Source organism: Mastigoproctus giganteus, chromosome 2 (assembly GCF_048544385.1).
Source record: "Mastigoproctus giganteus isolate SK-2022 chromosome 2, ASM4854438v1, whole genome shotgun sequence".
NCBI classification, from domain to species: Eukaryota; Metazoa; Arthropoda; class Arachnida; order Uropygi; family Thelyphonidae; genus Mastigoproctus; species Mastigoproctus giganteus.
Window position 1 is genome coordinate 90,510,391 of NC_143576.1, and position 20,330 is coordinate 90,530,720.

The 20,330-nt window shown below is 36.2% G+C and overlaps 1 protein-coding gene across 1 annotated transcript in view; it reads right to left on the reverse strand.

The window, feature by feature from the left end:
- Positions 1-17,925, reverse strand: part of LOC150089407 (ribosomal RNA processing protein 1 homolog A-like) — a 386,532-nt gene extending 368,607 nt beyond the window's left edge. Inside the window, exons 1-2 of the mRNA XM_090389971.1 lie at positions 17,778-17,925; positions 13,765-13,844 (exon numbers count right to left, since the gene is read on the reverse strand). Of these exons, the coding sequence (XP_090246097.1) occupies positions 13,765-13,844; positions 17,778-17,925 (228 nt within the window). The remainder of the gene's footprint in view (positions 1-13,764; positions 13,845-17,777) is intronic.
- Positions 17,926-20,330: the final 2,405 nt, after the last annotated feature.

A 20,330-nucleotide genomic window follows, 5' to 3' on the forward strand; every position in this document is an offset into this window, starting at 1 on the left:
CGGCCCTGGAAAGATTGTGCAAGGCTCAAGGGGTAGAATTTTTTTCAGCCAGGAATGTACTTGTTAACAGGAGAGATTGCTTCTACAGGGATGGGATACACTTAAATAGAAAGGGTGCAAGAATATTTGCTGATGCTATCGAGGCAGTGTTAGGTGGGTCGGAAAACTGCTAGCTGGGGGGGAGACAAAGACTAATAGATTAACAGTAGCCACTGGCAGAGGTGAAAGAGATTCTTGCACTGCTTCTATTGGAATGAGCAGAAGCCTGAAAAACAAGATGCAGGATATTTCAGAGACTGCTGGAAGTCATTGCGGTACAAGTAAACACATGGGTTGTGTTAGGGTAGCTAAGAATAGAAACAGGTGCATGTATACTTGCGTGTACATCAATGCTAGGAGTTTAGTAAATAAATTTGATGAATTTGAGGTATTGCTCAAAACATCAAAGGCAGATATTGTTGGGATATCAGAGACGTGGTGTCACACAGATATAAGGAATGCAGAACTGGAATTTGGGGAGTACAACGTCTACAGAAAGGATAGGAAGGGAGGAGGCAGTTATGCTATTAGTTAAAAAACATAAAATCCAAGGAAGTGAAGCCAGTCGACATCGGTGGACAGGGCAGTGTCGAGTCAGTTTGGTGTGACATAGGCATAGGTAAATCAAAATTGAGAGTAGGAGTGTGCTATAGGCCTAATGACTCTGATGAGTATAATAAGATATTGTACAGGGAAATAGAATGGGCCAGTAAATCAGAGAGTCTTATAATGGGGGATTTTAATTTCCCAGATATTGACTGGAATTTGTGGGTTGGTCACTCACACACTAGCAAGGCTTTTGTGGATTTATTGGATGATTGTTTTCTACACCAGCATGTTCGGGAGGCAACTAGAGGGAGTAATACTCTTGATCTGATTATCAGTAGTGATTCTTCATGCATTAGGAATCTGCAGATAAAGGAAACACTGGGTGGCAGTGATCACAGTGTGCTGAAGTGGGATTTACTCAAGGATGTAACTACCATCAGAGGTAAAGGGAAGGGTTTTTGCTTTCGTAAAGGTGACTATGATGGTCTGAGACAGTACTTAAATTCTATACAGTGGGACCAACTGATGATGTTACCAACAGCAAATTCAAAATGGGAAGCATTCAAGGAACTAATCTTGGAAGCTACCAGGCTTTACATACCAACCAAGAAATATTGTTCAAGGTTCAGGCCTAAATGGTTGTCAGATGAACTAATGAGACATATGGCAGAGAAGAAAAATGCATGGGATACATACAAATTAATGGGTGACATGGAAGCCTATGATAGATATAAGTTGGTCTGTAACCAAGTCACAAAGGAGATTAGGCAGCCAAAGGCAGATTATGAGAAATCCTTGGCAAAGGATGCAAAGAAAAACAGAAAAGAGTTCTTTACCTATTTAAACTCAAGAAGGAAAGGGATGAATCAGATTGGTCCACTGGATGTTGATGGTTCAACAGTTGAGGATCCTGCTCAGGTGGCTAACAATCTAAACAAGTATTTTGAATCTACATTCACACATGAGGAGTTATTCAGGAAGGGGAATGTGGTAGGTGAAGTAAACATTGGCAGTGAGCTAGATGATTTTCTAATAACTGAGAGGAAAGTGGAGGAGAAATTGTTGAGGATAAACATAAAAATGGCACCTGGGGTGGATGGGATCTATCCAGTTATATTAAAGGAGGCAGCAAAGGAAGTAAGCAAACCCCTAGCCATAATTATGAGAGCTTCTTTGGACTCAGGGGAGGTACCCATAGACTGGAGATGTGCAAATGTAACCCCAATTCACAAAGGAGGATCAAAGGCTAACACAAGTAACTATAGACCTGTTAGTTTAACTTCGGTTCCAGGAAAATTAATGGAGGCACTGGTTAAAGAAGCACTGCAGGATCATCTGGACAAGAATTCAGTTATAGCTCAGACACAGCATGGTTTTGTTAAGGGCAGGTCTTGTCTGACCAATTTGATTGGATACTATGATGTAGTCACAAAAGAACTGGATGCAGGGAATAACGTTGATATTACATATTTGGATCTTAGAAAGGCTTTTGATACTGTTGCGCATGGAAGACTGCTGCACAAATTGGAGAAGTGTGGCATTGGAGGCAAATTGCTGCTATGGATAAAGGGATGGTTCAGTGGCAGAAGACAGAGAGTGGTAATCAATGGACACTGCTCAATGTGGACTAATGTTATTAGTGGAATTCCTCAGGGTTCAGTGTTGGGTCCACTGTTGTTTTCTGTATTTATAAATGATACTGATGATGGTGTATCAGGCTTAATGTCCAAGTTTGCAGACGATACAAAGGTTGGCAGGGTTGTTAAGGACACTACTGATGCTATGCTGCTGCAACAGGATCTGGAAAGGTTGAGCAGATGGGCTGAGAGGTGGCAAATGAAGTTTAACATTGACAAATGTAAAGAACTACATATGGGAAACAGTAACCCCAGATCAACGTATCAACTCTGTGGTACTACGCTGACAGTGGTAGAGAATGAAAAGGATCTGGGGGTAATTGTGCAGGCAGATATGAAGTTATCTGAGCAGTGCAGACGAGCTGCAAGAGTAGCTCATGGTGTCTTGTCAATGATATATAGGAATTTTTCTAGCAGGGACAGGGATGTGATTATTCCCTTGTATAAGGCATTGGTCAGGCCACACCGTGAGTACTGTATACAGGTCTGGAGGCCTCATTTCAAGAAGGATGTAGAGCTGCTGGAACGAGTACAGAGAAGGACAACAAGATTAGTGAATGGAACAAAGGGTTGCTCTTACGAAGAAAGGCTCAAGTTTTGCAAATTACAGAGCCTGGAGACTAGGCATCTGCGAGGTGATCTGATAGAGGTGTATAAGGCTTTGAATGGCTTGAGCATGCTCAATGCCGATGGGATTCTTCCTCTTGCTCAGAATAATCACCTGAGAGGGCATAAATTCAAATTGAGGAAGGACGGATGTCAGATAGATGTGCGGAAATTTGCCTTTAGCCAGCGGGCAGTTGGTTTGTGGAATAGACTTCCATCGCTTGTTGTTGAAGTTGATAGCCTGAACAAATTTAAGGCTCAGCTGGACACGTATTTCGAAAGAACGAAGGGGTGAAATGGGAGTAGTGGTTGTTTTTTTTTTTTTTTTTTTTTTTTTTGGCTGATGCTGAATAAGCTTGCTTTCTTGCATCATATGCCTCTACTAATGCTAATGCTAACAGATGGAAGTTTTTTTCCAACAATCAACCACCTGCCGGCTGAAAGCAACCTCTGCACATCTATCCTTCCGCAATTAGAATTTATGGCCCCCTCATGTGTAGTCTGGGCAAGAGGATGAATGTCATCAGCACTGTGCTCGCTCAATTAGTTCAAAGCCTTAAACACCTTAATCAGATCACCTGAGAGTATTCAAACCATCATGACTTGTATGATAAATAGACATGAGGTCTGCAGATCAAAAAGCTGTAGTACATCATATTTTTCCACTGCAACATTGCATTTTATATGATTGTAGAATCCCTGGTTTTGTTCTGATTTAAATGGTTCTTATGAAGAAATTGGTATTAGACTCAATCTAGAAGAGTGGCATCTTTTCATAGACAGTTCAAATGAAAGTTTTGTTGCTTCAAAATAGGAATGTATACCTTTAAATTCCTGCAAAACACTGTTCATATTAAAGAAGGCTACAGAAAATGTGAAGCAAGTGTTAGAGAAAACCAAGTATCATCAGTTAAATGAATGTCTGTGCAGGCTTCAAGATGCTGGGGGTTCATTATGAATTAGTGAAAAATTGTTCTATCATCACATAACAAATCAGAAAGATCTGGCAATAATTTTTCCTTTCAAATTCATTGTGTATATATTTTTAACAACAACTTTTGTTGTAAACAGCTGGAATTTATGTCTTGGTACAGGATTTAAAGACCAAAGAAAAGTTCTATCTGAGTTGCCAAGTGCAACTGAATGTTTATACACTGAAGAATGCCAGCTGGATGCAATTGCTTCCTCCAATCTTTTGATATTTTGGGCATACAAACTGAATACACACAGCCATACTTTTCATCCACTATATTAACAGTTGTTTCAATTTTTCTAATTTAGAATAGTGTCCTAAGAAGACTTTGTTCCATGTCTGGCAACATCAAAGTACAAGTAAAACCAGCACAGAATTTCAACTATTGAATTTGTTTTATAAATAGGTGCACACAAATAAATGGCCTCTTCTAAAGGCTACTGTGATATGCTGACCAACTTAAGAAATGAAAATGAAATTGAATAAAGAGATGTAACCATGGTTGCTTCAACTACCATCCAACCACTTTTCCTTCTCACGTTATTTCATAATATAATTGATGGAAACTTGTTAAATCAATTACATACACGTTATAGGCCTAATGACTCGAATGAGTACAATGAACAATTGTACAGAGAAATAAAGTGGGCTAGTAAATCGGAATGTCTTATAATGGGGGATTTAAACTTCCCAGATATTGACTGGAACTTGTGGTTTGGTCACTCACACACTAGTCAGACTTTTGTGGATTTATTGGATGATTGTTTTCTGCAGCAGCATGTTCGAGAGGCAACCAGAAAAAGTAATACTCTTGATCTGATTATCAGCAGTCATCATTCGTGTATTAAGAATTTGCAGATAAAGGAACCACTAGGTGGCAGTGATCACAGTGTACTGACGTGGGATTTATTTAAAGATTTAATTACCATCAGTTGTAGAGGAAAGGGTTTTTGCTTCCGTAAAGGTGAGTACAGTGGTCTCCGACAGTTTTTAAATTTTGTACAGTGGGATAAACTGACGATGTTACCAACAGTAAATTCTAATTGGGAAGCATTCAAGGAATTAATAGTGGAAGCTACTAAAAGTATCATACCTATTAACAAATATTGTTCTAGGTTTAGGCCTAAATGGTTATCTAATGAACTAATGAGACTAGTAATAGAGAAGAAAAATGCATGGGATGCATATAAATTATCAAGCAACACAGAAGCCTATGGCAGATATAAGCTAGTCTGTAATCAGGTGACAAAGGAGGTTAGGCAGGCGAAGGCAGATTACGAGAAATCTTGGCAAAAGATGCTAAGAAAAACAGCAAGGATTTCTTTACTTATAGAAACTCTAAAAGGAAGGGGATAATCTGATTGGTCCATTTGACGTCGACGGTTCGACTGTTGATGATCTTGCTCAGATAGCAAACAACTGAATGAGTATTTTGCATCTACATTCACACATGAGGAATAATTAATAAGGTTTGCTAATGGCAGAAGGTTATTAAATTGTAGCAGGATACTTAATGATTTTGTAATAACTGAAAGCAAAGTGGAGGAGAAACTGTTGAAGTTAAACATAAGAAAAGCACCTGGGGTGGATGGGATCTATCCAATTATATTAAAGGAGGTGGCAAAGCAACTAAGCAAACCCTTAGCCATAATTATGAGAGCATCCTTGGACTCAGGAGAGGTTCCCACGGATTGGAGATGTGCAAATGTATCCCCAATTCACAAAGGGGGATCGAAGGGTGACACGAGTAATTACAGACCAGTTAGTTTAACTTCTGTTCCGGGTAAAATAATGGAGTCACTGGTTAAAGATGCATTGCAGGATCATCTAGACAAGACTGCAGCAATAATTCAGACACAGCATGGGTTTGTTAAGGGAAAGTCTTGTCTGACAAATTTGATAGGATATTATGATGTGGTTACAAAGGAACTGGATGCAAAAAATAATTTTGATATCATATATTTGGATTTCAGGAAAGCTTTTGACACTGTTGCGCATGGAAGACTACTGTACAAATTGGAGCAGAATGGTATTAGGGGTAAGTTGCTACAATGGATAAAAGGATGGTTAAGTGGGAGAAGATAGAGGGTGTAATCAATGGGTGCTGCTCTTCTTGGACTAATGTTATTAGTGGAGTCCCACAGGGTTCGGTGTTAGGTCCACTGTTGTTTTGTATATTTATCAATGATATTGATGAAGGTATATCAGGCTTAATGTCGAAGTTTGCAGATGATACAAAGGTTGGCAGGGTTGTTAATGACAGTAATGGCAGTGTGCTACCGCAACAGGATCTCGATAATTTGGGCAGATGGGCTAAGAAGTGGCAACTGAAGTTTAACCTTGACAAATGCAAAGTACTGCATATGGGCAGAAGTAACCCCAGAGAAATGTACCAACTGTGTGGTACTACACTTAAGGTGGTAGAAAATGAAAAAGACCTGGGAGTAATTGTGCAGTCAGATATGAAGTTTTCTGAGCAATGCAGACAGGCTGCCAGGGCAGGTCATGGGGTTTTGTCAATGATATATAGGAATTTTGCTAGCAGGGAAAAGGAGGTGATTATCCCTCTGTATAAGGCAACGGTCAGGCCACGCCTTGAGTACTGCGTACAGGTCTGGAGGCCTCATTTTAGGAAGGATGTAGATTTACTTGAGCGTGTACAGAGAAGGGCAACAAGACTGGCGAGGGGAATGAAGGGATCCTCTTATCAAGAGAGGCTTAAATTCTGCAAATTGCAGTGGCTGGAGACTAGGCACCTGCGCGGTGATCTGATTGAAGTCTATAAGGCCTTGAATGGGTTGGATACACTGAATTCTGATGGGATCCTTCCACTTGTTCAGATTACGAACCTAAGGGGGCATAAATTCAAATTAAGAAAAGACAGATGTAGATTAGATGTGCGGAAATTTGCCTTTAGCCAGCGGGTGGTTAATTGCTGGAACAAACTTCCATCTGTCGTTGTGGAAGTTGATAGGTTGAATAAATTTAAGGAGAAACTGGACAGGCATTTGGAGGGAATGGTGTGATTTTTTTTTTTTTTTTTGGCTGATGCTGCATAAGCTCATACACTTGCTTTCTTGCATCAAATGCCACTGCTGCTGCTACTACTACTACTACTACTACTACTACATGATGCAGTGAAAAATGATCAGCACATATTACAAAGCTGATAAATGAGGGAACCAAATTAAAACTGTGTTACTTATGCCATCAAATTGTTTCTTACAAACTTATGCAATTTGTTCAACTGATATTGCAAAGTAAAAACCACTAGGGCTAAGGTAAAAAAAGGTAAAGTGCAGCCATTATCAACCCACTGCAGGATGGAAGCCTCATCGACAATTCATGCTGAGGGAAATGGACCATAATCTGCCATGCTGGTCCAGTGCGGGTTGGCAAACCGACCGTATTCAGCAGTCAGGGGCTTAAACCCCGGTCTACTCAAAGAGCATATGCTACTGCACTCCCGCTCCTGACCACTCGGTTATGGAGGCAAAACCTCGGTAGCCGAGTGGTCAGGGCTAAGGTAAAGAAAGCCACCACAAGAAGAACGGGAAATGTCAAATAACTTACGTGGAAAATTAGTTTCCCAACACCAGACTCTAGCGCTGCTCGCTCGGTAAACAGACGGTAGGTGTTATCGGTCTGGAGTCGAAATCGAGAAGGATATATTGACTGACAGGTAGGTGTGGCAAACGATGAAATGATTGGTGGTGGGCGTGACAGACAACAAGCTACTGTGTAGTCATTGGTTGGTATTATGATGTGTATTTATGAGTAAAGAATGGTGCATAATAGTTTTGTGATGAATGGTACACAGGTAATAGTAGCAATGAATCTTTTAAAAATGGAAAAAATTTGTAAGGAAAATAAAACATTGGTTGATTTTTTGATGAAAACTAAATTAATAAAAGTTTCGTTCTGTTCATTTTTATGTTCTTTATGTTTTTTTCTCATTATTGAAAGCAGATTTTTGGAGTTCATGAGTGTTTTTACTATACTGTTGATTTAGGTTTGGTTACGAAAAAAGGAAAAGGTTTCTTTATGTTTTGTAACATGACATTAAATGGTAGGTTAGGAAATAACAAAAAAGGTTTCCTTATATTTCGTGACCTAACAACCTTAAACGTTAGGTTAGGAAATAATAGGAAAAGAAAGGAGGATTCTTTTTATATAAACAGTCGAACTTCCCTATAATGAATTCGATAAATCCAATGAAAAAATTTGTTATAGAGAAATTTCGTTATACAGAGAATATCTTTTTTATTAAAAATTGTTATTTAATTAGAAAATGAAAATAAATCTACATTTATTTTTAATGTATTTTATTTCAAAAACACTTATTTAAATTATGTTTACACAATTTTCGCTGGTAAGTATCATCACTAATTAAAAAAAATCTGTAATTTTCATCTGCGCAGTACAATTAAAAAATTGTCTGATTCTCAAAGAAAACCTCACATTGTTCAGAGTATTAAAAACATTATCAGGAACATTTTCACAAAACTGTAGACCCATACAAACAATTTTAAAAGCGTTAATCATTTCTTCGCAAATTGGCTTTGCTATGGGTTGTTCTGCTGGACCTTCAGCATCATCATTAATTTCTTCATGATCATGGTCGCATCTAACACTGTTCAGCAGTATTTCATCTTCATTTGGATGTTCTGTTGTAGTCAGATCTTGATCTACATAAACATAACTATCCAGTATTAATTCATTTTCAATGTTTGCGGATGATTCTAATAATGTCCAAAAGTTTTTTAGTTGTGAAAGGGGCAGTTCATCTTGTTCGTCCAGTCGTTGTTCGACTTCTGTATTCAATGCAAATCCCGCTTTCGAAAAACAATTTTGAATACTGTATTCAGTGACATCGCTTGTCCAAACTTTTGCCAGTTCAGAGATGCAATCTCTAAGGTTAATTGTAACCTCCAAGTTTCTGTTTTCTGATAATGCATTGACAATCTTCATTATTATTCTCTTTCGATAATGAAATTTAAAAAAAAAATTAATAATGCCTTGGTCCATTGGCTGGAGTTTTGACGTTACGTTTGGTGGTAAAAAAAAACAACTTCACACTTTTAAGTTTGGCAGAAATACTGGCAGGATGTGTCGGATAGTTGTCAGTTACCAATGCGATTTTCCTTTTTTCTTTTGTTATACGCCTGTCTAGTTTTAATATCCAGTCTTCAAAGATATCACTTGTCTTCCATGCTTTTTTATTAAAGGTGTAGTCAACTTCCAAAAATTTTGTGCCTCTAAAACATCTTGGGTTTTTTGATTTTCCAATGACTAAAAGTCTTAATTTTTCACTTCCTGTCATATTTGTCCCAACTAGCACAGTGATTCATTCTTTGCTTTGCTTTCCGCCAAAACATTTATCATCCTTAAAAGCAAGTGTTCTATTCGGTAAACATTTAAAGAATAAACCCATTTCGTCAGCCTTAAAAACATCCTTAGGTTCATATTCTTCCAAACTCTTCTGTAAGGTATTGTTCCTCCAACTGTTGCAATCTTCTTCGCTTACATTAACACGTTCTCCACAAATAACCTTTTCCACAATTCGGTGGCGCTTCTTAAATTTATCTAGCCACCCAGTGCTCGCATTAAATTCTGTATGTCCAAGGGACTGTGCAAATTTCAGAGCTTGTTGCTTAATTATTGGACCCGATATTGGTATATTCTTTTCACGTATCATTTGCATCCATTTTAGAACAGCTTTATCAACATCTTCGTATATACTCATCTTAATTCGCTTCTTCTCTTCTCCTCCTTCAATTGCATTTAAAATTGATTCTCGATTTTTTAAAATCGTAGATGAGATGCTTGCAGGTATGCCATATTTCTCCGCAACATCTTTTTTCTTAAAACCCTGGTCAATATCATGAAGAATCTTTATTTTATCATTAATACTTAAACACTTTCTCTTCAACATTGTGCTGGTCTTGGCACATTATAGCATTAGTTGCTAATGCGCCAATAAAATCAAAACCAACCAACCAACCAACCAACCCGCCAATCTTCAACATTGTTTCCGCAATTGCAAAAATTACTCGACTGCGGCTCTTGCTGATACACACACCGCAAACTTCGTGCACTGGCCATATAGTGAATTGTTAGTTGTTGTTGTTGTTATTTGGTTTTTAGGAGCATTAGCAACTAAGGCCATATTGCTCCGGTGCGGTGGTTATTCCCTGACCTTTCCGCATCCTCCGTATTTGGTGGTGACGGGCTCGAACCCCGGTCTAATCAAGAAGCGTGTGCTACGCACTGGAATTGTTAGTACCGCCTACTCAATGACGTTCACTTGCCAATTCAACAGTATCACGTGACCTTTCCTATCAATCACTTTGAAGAAATATACAACTTTGTGAATTTCTTTTATTCTGCTTTCATTCATATATACACGAAAGAAAATTTATGGTTAATATATGCTGTACGTTACTTTTCAGAAAAGAAAAAAAAAAAAACAAGAGCATATAGCCTATGTGACTGATGACAAATTGTTCTAAAAGAATGAAATTTAAAAAAAAAAAAAAAAAATATTCATGAAAATCATCTACTGGATGTCCAGTTAGACGAGAACGGACATATCATATAATGATTGACAGGAAGGTCACATGGTACGGTTGAGGTGAGAAGCGAATGTCACTCGGTAGGCGTTACTAAAATCTGACTATGGTAGCATTCTATGTATTGCCGCCGCAGCACGCTAAATGTTTACCGCAGTGAATTTCATTTCCCCTGAGCCAACATCAATTTAGAAATCTACCCTATTTAATGTAAAGTTTATGACCACTTTTAAGAAACCCATTTGGTTTTATAACTGTAACAAAAATGAAACAAAGGCCGTCCTATGGGCTTCAATGGCCACAAGTATTCACTAAGAGGATGATTAATTCCAGATGCTAATGCGCAATTCGGAGGGAAGGGGGCCATATATTTGAGTGGCTGTTTAGCAGTAAATGCTTCTTCAAAAATGCTTTTACTAATTTTTTTAAAAATTCATTATAGAGAGACTAACACTTCGCTATATTGGGTTAATTTTACACGTAATTTTGTTTCAAGGTGCAATGATTTGCAAAAAAAATTCGTGATATAGAGAAATTCGTTAAATAGAAGTTCGTAATAGAGAAGTTCCGCTGTGTGTGTGTGTGTGTGTGTGTGTGTGTGTGTGTGTGTGTGTGTGTGTGTGTGTGTGTGTGTGTGTGTGTATATCCAATTTTTTAAATTTATTAAAATATAACATAAGCCAGTAGTATGGTAACTGTAGAGCGAAAATTAACATAAAATAACCCAAATAAACAATCAAACGAAAAAAGGAATAGATATAATTAGTAGCCCCAAAAACCCTTATATAATTTCGATCTTTAAATCCAATTAACAAAAACTATACAGAATTTAGGATAATGCCAATTATTTATTAATTTAGCGGTACCCCCCTGAAAGGTACCATTTCCAAAAGGCGTGAAATATCACCAAAAGAGGGTTAAAGGAACTACGAAACGATAACAAAATCAAAATAAATTAAAATAAGATAGACTGACCATCATGCCCCATCTCGACAGAGGACCACGTGGCCAATAATGGTCATGGAATCGCTGCATTTCAATCGCTATACAAATCATCGCCATGGTGAAAAGATCGAAGTACCAATTCGCCCTCCCTCCTCCGATCGATCCACCAATGCAGAGGATTTGCACGGCGATGGTCCTTATGCAGCGAAAAATAAAATATAGAACAGACAGCACTCTAGAGCAAAGCCACACCACTGACATACTGTAAGCTGAATTAGCTTATATAAAAGAAAAAAGGAAAATAGATGGCGACACAGGCGTTGCTAAATTAGCATGGCAACACAGGCGTTGCCAAATTAGCATATCGACTCGTTACTATTGAATATTAACGAAAGTTAAATTATAAAAAAATAAATAATTAATTGAGCATTCATTAGAGGCAGCAACTTGCAATTCCTCCATATGAAGCCGAAATATATATTATCGTTGAATTATATTAAATAAAGTTAAATTATAATGAAATAAATAAATCCTTAAGCATTTATTTATTTCATTATAATTTAACTTTATTTAATATAATTCAATGATAGTATATATATATATATATATATATATATATATATATATATATATATATATATATATATATATATATATAAAGAATCCAAATATTCCAGAGTTAAATTGTAAAATATATATAAAAAATTATTATGTGTTACATATAGAACTAACATGGAATTTTATTTTGTAGGGGTTTAGCCCTCGGCAAAGTCTCTTGCAAAATGGGTTCCCATGTAAGGCTTATTTTGTTATTTAACCTAATATTTTATATTTTTCATGTAATTTTTCATGTATACTGGAGGTACGGTTGGCCAGTGGTTACATCGATTTTCAAACGATGGAGGTACTTACATTACACTATAACTTATATAATTTGGACATATATATATATATATATATATAGTGAATAGCTATTGAGGTGTTGATTGATGTTATGATACGTGTTTATACACACGAGTGTCTTTAAAAATAAAACTACAGTAATAAAAATTAATATTTTGTTAATAAACAATTTATGCGCTAGTCCACCCATGATTCTAATGAAAAAAGGTTAGGTTACTCCTCCATTTCAGGGGGGGGGGGTTTCAAGCTCCCATGGGATTCAAGTGGAAGTAACCTGACCTTTTTTTCACCATTAGGGCATATCATTGAACAAGAAAATAAAAATAGTCATAAAAAAATTTATTTTTTTATGAATGTATTTCTAAATATGACTGTGATTCTAAAGAAAAAAGGTTAGGTTACCCCTTCCACTTCGGGAGGGGTTTAAGCTCCCATAGGATTCAAGTGGAGGTAACATGACCTTTTTTCACCATTATGGGAAGCATTCATTAGGGCATGTGCAATTAGGGCAAGTTACCATTAGTGCTTCTGCGTGATACTAAACCAGTTTTATCGTTTGTTGTGTTCGCACACCAATCAGCACATCATTTGCCCCGCCTACCTGTCAATCAATATATCGTTCTCGACTTTGCTCCAGACTGATAACACCTACTGTCTGTTTACCGAGCGAGCAGCACTAGAGTACTCTATCGGGAAACTAATTTTCCACGTAATCCATCGTTCTTGTGTTGGCTTTCTTTACCCTCACCACCACTGGTTTGCAGTGGTGTGTGTGTGTGCGCATATGAATATTTGTACCCCATGCATGCATACCCAACTATAAAATAATAAAGAAGAAAAATGCTAAAGTGAATTAAATTGATTCTAAAGAAGTGGGTGGGGAGATGAATAATAAAATTGCTATATAAGGTGTAACAAAATTAGTAAACAATTACCATCCCTATTAGTTAGGCAATTATCACTGTTACTTGAGGCACCTCCATAGCCAGGTGGGAAGGAGCAGCAGTGGGTAGCACACGCTTCTTGATTAGACCAGGGTTCGAGCCCGTCACCACCAAATACGGAGGATGCGGAAAGATCATGGAATGACCACCGCATATTCCCGGAGCAATATGGCCTTAGTTGCTAACGCTCCTAAAAAAAAACAAAACCAAAAACTGTTACTTGAACATCAAGTAACAGTGATAATTGCCACAAATTCAAACCTAGGGATTGTGGACAAATATGATCATAGATCGCTGTGGCAGCAGATAATTCTCAAATACACATTCGTATATTTGTTGTTGTTGAGAAAAGCAATCACTAGATAAATAATTCTGGCTAATACCACTAATAAGTACTCCATCTTCTTAAGTGTTTGATGTTTAATAGACACCAAGTGGGTGATCATATAAAATATTTAAAGATATCATCTAAGCTTGCTACATGAATATTTTATATTTATTAACTGTAGAAAATGACTAATTATAACTTCCGTTATGCATTTAATTTATTTTAAAAAATAATAAAAATAAAATAAGATATTCTACAGTAGACTTACCTGCACTTGTGGTTTATCACTCATCCACATACAATAAAATAAGCCTTTCCATAATTTTAGCATATCTGCTTCTGTAAAAACTATAACAAAAGTATGCATTACTTCAAATTTATAGTCAGTTTTTATCACTAATGCTAAAGATTATTATATCTATAAAATAAACAATGCTTTATCATCATAAAGAAATATCATCTAATAAAATATATACAGTATAATCAAAGATACTACGATGATGTAAAATTAAATTGAATTGCTGAATATAGTTATCTTTTTGTCTAACACCCTAAAAATATGCTATTTATTATCAGCAAAGAAAAATGTATTATTAGTGGCAAAACCTACTATAATAATGGTATTACACTAGAGGAAAAGACACAAACATCTTATTTTGTAATAAGATGGTTCTGTTTTTTGCGTGAAGAACATAGCAAAATTATAGAAGTTACTTGCATATTCATACACTGAATTCTCATTTTCTCAATTTAACCATATTATCAATACAGAGATATTCTGCAAAAGGTTACTCGAAAGGAACCTTTATATACAAATTTCTTTTTTCATGTTCATACAAACTTCAGTCACTAATACAGAAGACTATTTAATTCCTGTATATACATGCTCTGATCAATAAAATGCCTTCAAATCTTACAACCTATAAATTGATGAAATACAATTCCATTAGAAAAAAAACTTACTGCAACCCTTCCTCCACTTGCATTGTCCTGCTCTATGACTCCTTTTAATACTTCTGTAATACTAGTAATAATTGAAATATTATCAAATCACTTTTGCTCTTACACCCCAAGATGTTTTGCCTTCTCAATGTAATTTTACTACAGTTTCTCTCTTAAAAATTCAAGAAATCTTTACTGAATGGGTTCAAAATGACCCTCAGATGCATAAGCATGTATGTGATTTTGCACACTGGCTAGTAGGTTTAAATACATTTTGTTTAAAACGAAGAGTGTGGCCACTCACAGCTACAATTATTATACTCTGTCAGAGACTGCCACAGAAAATGTGCAATGTGGGAAGATACATTGCCACAGTACAATATCTGCCTACATGTTCTTCAGGGTTTAGCTTGTAATCACTAAATTATCTTTCGAAGGTGGATAATGGAATTTAATTTCCTGACAGAATCCAAATGTCCAAGCTTTATCTGCTATGATGTATTTAGGAACTATAAAAACACTAACAGAAATGTCTCAAAGATATGAAGATACACATATGTTGTTGTTTATACTCTGACACGACCACCAGGTCAGAAGAGTTTACAATAAATTATCAGTACAAACATTAATTGTATTTAGCAGTCAATGGCTTGAACCCTGGTCTGCTCAAAGAGTGCGTGTTACTGCACTCTCGCTCCTGACCACTCAGCTACATCAGGCCTAATATATATTGTCCTCTTTCTGCACAAATATTACCAAACTGAGTAGTTCCATTGTATATGATGACCATATTACAATAATATAATAAACTTTCTTATTATATGATTTCTATTTTATTATTTCTAAATTTCAAATTTTGCTTAATTAACTATTTTCTCCTTCAGTGGGAAAGCTGTACTCCATCCTTGGCTTAGCCTGAAAATGTCATCAGTGCACTTCTGAAAAGAGCATAAACCATTTTATTTGAAGAAGAAAAATATAAATAAATAAATAAAACAACTAGTAATAATTGTTGTTTACATCCCCACATAACAGTAATAGTATGTGGGGATTGACGCAAACTGCCAAACAAGCATACTGAAAGCGAATATCACACACAAATGTTGTGTATGGTTTGCTTTTTCTTCAAACAAAATTGGTTTATGTTCATTTCAGAAGTACAGCAATGGTGTTTTCAGACTAAACTGCAGATGAAAAAAACTTTTCCATTGAGAAAAAAGCAGTTGATTAAGCAAAACTTTAATTCAGAAATTATAAAATCTACTTATTCCAATTGTAATATAAAATTCAAAAGTTTCAGCCAAAATATGACAACAAAGGCAAAGTGTCTAAACCTAAAAATAAGTGAGATCGACCTAGCACCTTTTAATTGAAACACCCTGTACATGGTTGGTATGCTAGCTTGGTCTTTTTCTCATAGTACTATCTGAATTCAACTAACAACTATTGGCAAATATTGAACAATTTCTTCGTGAAAAGTGTACGTAATGGAAGAAGAAAGGGTATTCAATCATTGAAAGAGGAAAGGGTACTCTTTGCTCCTTGAAGCGAGTATGAGAGATTTATTAGGTGCTTTCTGTTTACTAGCAATAATAGATAGTGTGTTTGATGTTTAATAGACAACAAGTGGGTGATCATGTCTAACTCTTTTGGAATCAAGCTAGAGTGTACAAACATCTCTCATCCAGCAATCATAATTTGCTCCCCTCCTTACTCTGAAGGGTAGGTGGGAAAATTAAATTATAGCAAACACATCTGCACCAATAGCAGTTTATAACTTGGCTTATTATAGTCCCTCCTTTTTTTTTTTTTTTTTTTTCCCAAATCATGCTGGATGAAAAATTGAAAATTGTAAGGGAGTAATAACAGAACACAAGTGAAGAAATTAGTATAATAAAATAAAATTTCAAAGGAGAAATGAGATAAATAATGGAGATAACAGTACCTCAAATATGATCTGCAGAGGTAATGTTGTCATGCAGGCTAGTAATTAATAAAAAGGCAGTTCACTCTGCACATGATAAACCACTAAGAATGACCAAAATATATATATACACAAATATAATTAAACTGAAGAGCAAACATTAATTCACTATTTTAATTAATAAATATTATTTTCATTTAGAGTTAACTACTACTTCCAGAAATGGCTAGCAACATGTGATAACTTATTTATCTTTTTGAAATATTTCCTCAACCTTGTGTATGTATTTCTGGCCAGTAAATTAAATGTTTTTGTTTTTTATTAAAATAATCAATACATTATAAAGTATCTTTTTATCAATATACGACTGTTTTCAATTCAATAAAAAAGTTAATTTTTTTTTATAACAAATATTTGAATCTAATAAGCATCACATGAGCACTTGTATTCTTTTTAGGGATGTAAATGGTTAATTGTTATTTTTACCTGATAAAATTGTGACATTTCTTCTGTGAATTTTTAAACTAGAACTGTAGATAACTTGGGAGAGGGGGGTTCACAGATGGAAGGGTGGTTTCGCTACTGATACATGTATGGTACAGTTGTTAAAAGACATGGGGAAGGTTGAAAATCTCATGGAGATCCAAAAATTTGCAGTTAAAATTCTGATGCATCTGTATAATGCAGGTAATCATGCCTTTCTAATCCACTTTATACTCTTGTAATTTAATTAAAATCAAACATTATTTATTTATTTTTTTAATTTACAGTTTTATCACAGCTACCTGTGCTATTGTATCTCTTAAAACTGAAGAGTTGCTTGCACTTATGAAGGAGTTCATTTTTATTTCTAAAAGTGGCATATAAAAATTTTGGAAATCCTCATTCTGGAATTATTAAAACAGATAACACTTAGCTGTGCATGAGTTAAGTAATGCATCAGTGGGAATAAGGTACGGCAATTTTTAAAATTATATAACCAGTGACAAGTACATGGAGGTCGAGGAGGAGGTGGAGAAAAAAGCCGAAGATTATAACTTTTCAGATAAGAGATATATAAACCCCAGGAGCTCACATCTGGCGAGTATGGGCTTGGCAAACCCAGGGTGCTGAGCTGGATATCATCATTCTTCTCTTCCTTGGTGATTCCCTTTTTTCTTTCTTTCTATCTCTCTCTCTCAGGGTGACGCGAGAATTTTTTTTTTTTTTTTTTTTTGGCTGGTGTAGCATAAGACTCAGGCTTCCTTGCACCATATGGCTAATAATAATAATAATAACCCTCACATGTCCTTGTTGAAACATTGGAAAAGCGAATGTGCTTACAACCAAATGCATTATCAATAAACAAATCCCACGAGTTTGCTAACGCGTAGGTACTACGATGAATTTTCGTAACTAAGAATTGTATGACTTACCATTGCTCGAATTTGATCTTACAGTAAGCCATCTACGAAGATTTTTTAAAGCTTTATCTCGGATCTTTTTGTCATTTCCAGCAAGACGTTGTGCAAACTGAATTTCAGGTAAAATTTTAAACGTTTTGCCTTCTGTTTTAGCCGCCATTTCTCGTTTACAAGTTCTACAACGCCACCTAGCTTGAAATCAAAATATAAATTTCAAGAAGAAAATATAAGAAAATAATATTTATAAAAAGAAGTTGATCAAAATTTTGTCAAATCGAGGAAACTGGGATATTTTCACGGAACAGATCGAAACACACCTTACGGTAATAAAAAATAGAAGCTATTTAACACGTGTGCATGATGTTACCAATGCCTGTGATGGACGAACTGGAGCGGTGTTTCAGGGCTTTGTCGTCCATTCCGAGCACCGCGTGTATAAAAGTAAATCCAAAAATAGGTAAATATGGGCTCGCGCGCGCGCACACACACACACACACACTTCATTTGGTATAGTACATATTCTCATGGCGTTAACGAAACTCTCAATTATGGCTTCTAAACATTTGGTGGTGATTTCATTAATTTTATTTTTTTCTATTTTATTTAACTTTGCCTGCGACACAACCTTGGACTGTCCATCGCTCCATTTGTGGTGACGGAAATTTTACGTCAGAAAATAATATCGACAATACACTAATACTTCCAGCACTACAGAAATCTTCCGCCATATATTCACATGTTTCAAATCAGAAGGTTAGCTTGGATTGATCCCATCTGACCTTCAATTTTCCATTCATCTGACAGCTGTAAACAATCAAAAGCAGAGTAATAGAGTTGATGGTGGTGATCCTACCGACGAATTTCCAAACGGGTTACATTTACCCATGTTTTTTATTTTAATAACGTCCTGGAATCATAATTAATGGCTGAAAATTTTGAACCTTTAGAAACTAAGTTATGCTAATAATATTTGGATACTTTGTTTTATTATATACTTCGAATATTGCTCCTGACATCTCAAAGGATTTCGATCGTGTTTGGCATAAAGGTCTTTTAAACAAGCTTCCATCTTATGGTTTGCCAACTGTTTTTTGTATTTGGTTATCCAGTTTTCTCTCTGATCGCTCACTGAAGGTGATGATAGATGGCTCTCTGTCTCCTAACTTCTCCACTGATCCTGGTGTCCTTCAAGGTTCGGTTCTTTCCCCCCTCTTTTCCTCTTGTATATTAATGACCTTCTTCCATTGACTGGAAATCCTATCCATAGTTTTGCCGATGATAGCACATTACATTCCACTTTCCATTTTGAGAAACCTTACCCTGCTCAATCAGCTTCAACTTCTCGAATATCCGCTACCAATTCCTTAAATGCCGATCTCCTGATAATTCTCCAGTGGTGCATAGACAACTTAGTTGATTTCGATCCTTCTAACACTCAGTCTTGTCTTATATCTCACAAAAAGGTCTCTTCTGCTCCTATGCCTATCTTTGGTGACAGTCCGATTTCTAGGCAAAATGATATATCTCTTTTTGGGATTACCCTGACTTCTAATCTCTCTTGGCACACGCACATTACAAATATTGCTATCTCTGCATCTAAAAAAATTTGGTTTTCTCTTTCGCTCTCGGCGTTACTTTTCTTCCAAACAGCTGTTTACTCTGTACACATCCCGGGGGCTCACATCTGGTGAGTATGGGCTTGGCAAACCCAGGGTGCTGAGCTGGATATCATCATTCTTCTCTTTCTGGGTGATTCCTTTCTACTTCTGTCTGTCTCTTTCTCACTCTCAGGGTAACTCGGGATTTTTTTTTTTTTTTTTGGCTGGTGCAGCATAAGCCTCAGGCGTCCTTGCACCATATGGCTAATAATAATAATAATAATCGAAAATCCGCCCTACAATGGAATATTGTTCCGACGTATGTGGCGGTGCCCCCAAAACCTCTCTCAGGCTTCTAGATTCCACTCAGAAGAGAGCAGTTAGGTTAATTAATGACTCCTCTCTAACAGAGTCTCCCCATTCGCTGTCTCATAGACGTACTGTTTCTGCTTCATGCCTTTTCTACAGGCTTCTGAATTGGCTTCTATAATTCCCGCTCTCTCTTTCAAAACAGTCCGAACACGTGCCGCCAACAGCCAACGTCCATTTATTGTCCAACTTCAAACTCACAGAACCAACTTTTCATCTTCCTCGTTTATTCATTCAACTGCCGTTTTCTGGAACAACCTTCCTTCATACATATTTACTGAAAATTACAGTCTACAGAAGTTCAAGTATAATGTTAACAAATATCTTCTTTCGTCTTCTCAACCTCCAACCCAAACACAGTACTAAGTACTATAGAAGAAGAACTCTTTTATTATATACAGAAAGCACATTGCTGTATACAACTCCCTTCAAGGCTACAAGCCAAGGGTTTACACAAAAGAAATCACACAACATAATAAACAAAAAAAAAAAAAAAAAAAAAAAAGCATTATGACTCCTGAAAGCTTTGAACAGATTCTAATACCTCTCGTGTTTTGGGTTTATATAAAAAAATAATAATAATAAAACGAATATTATA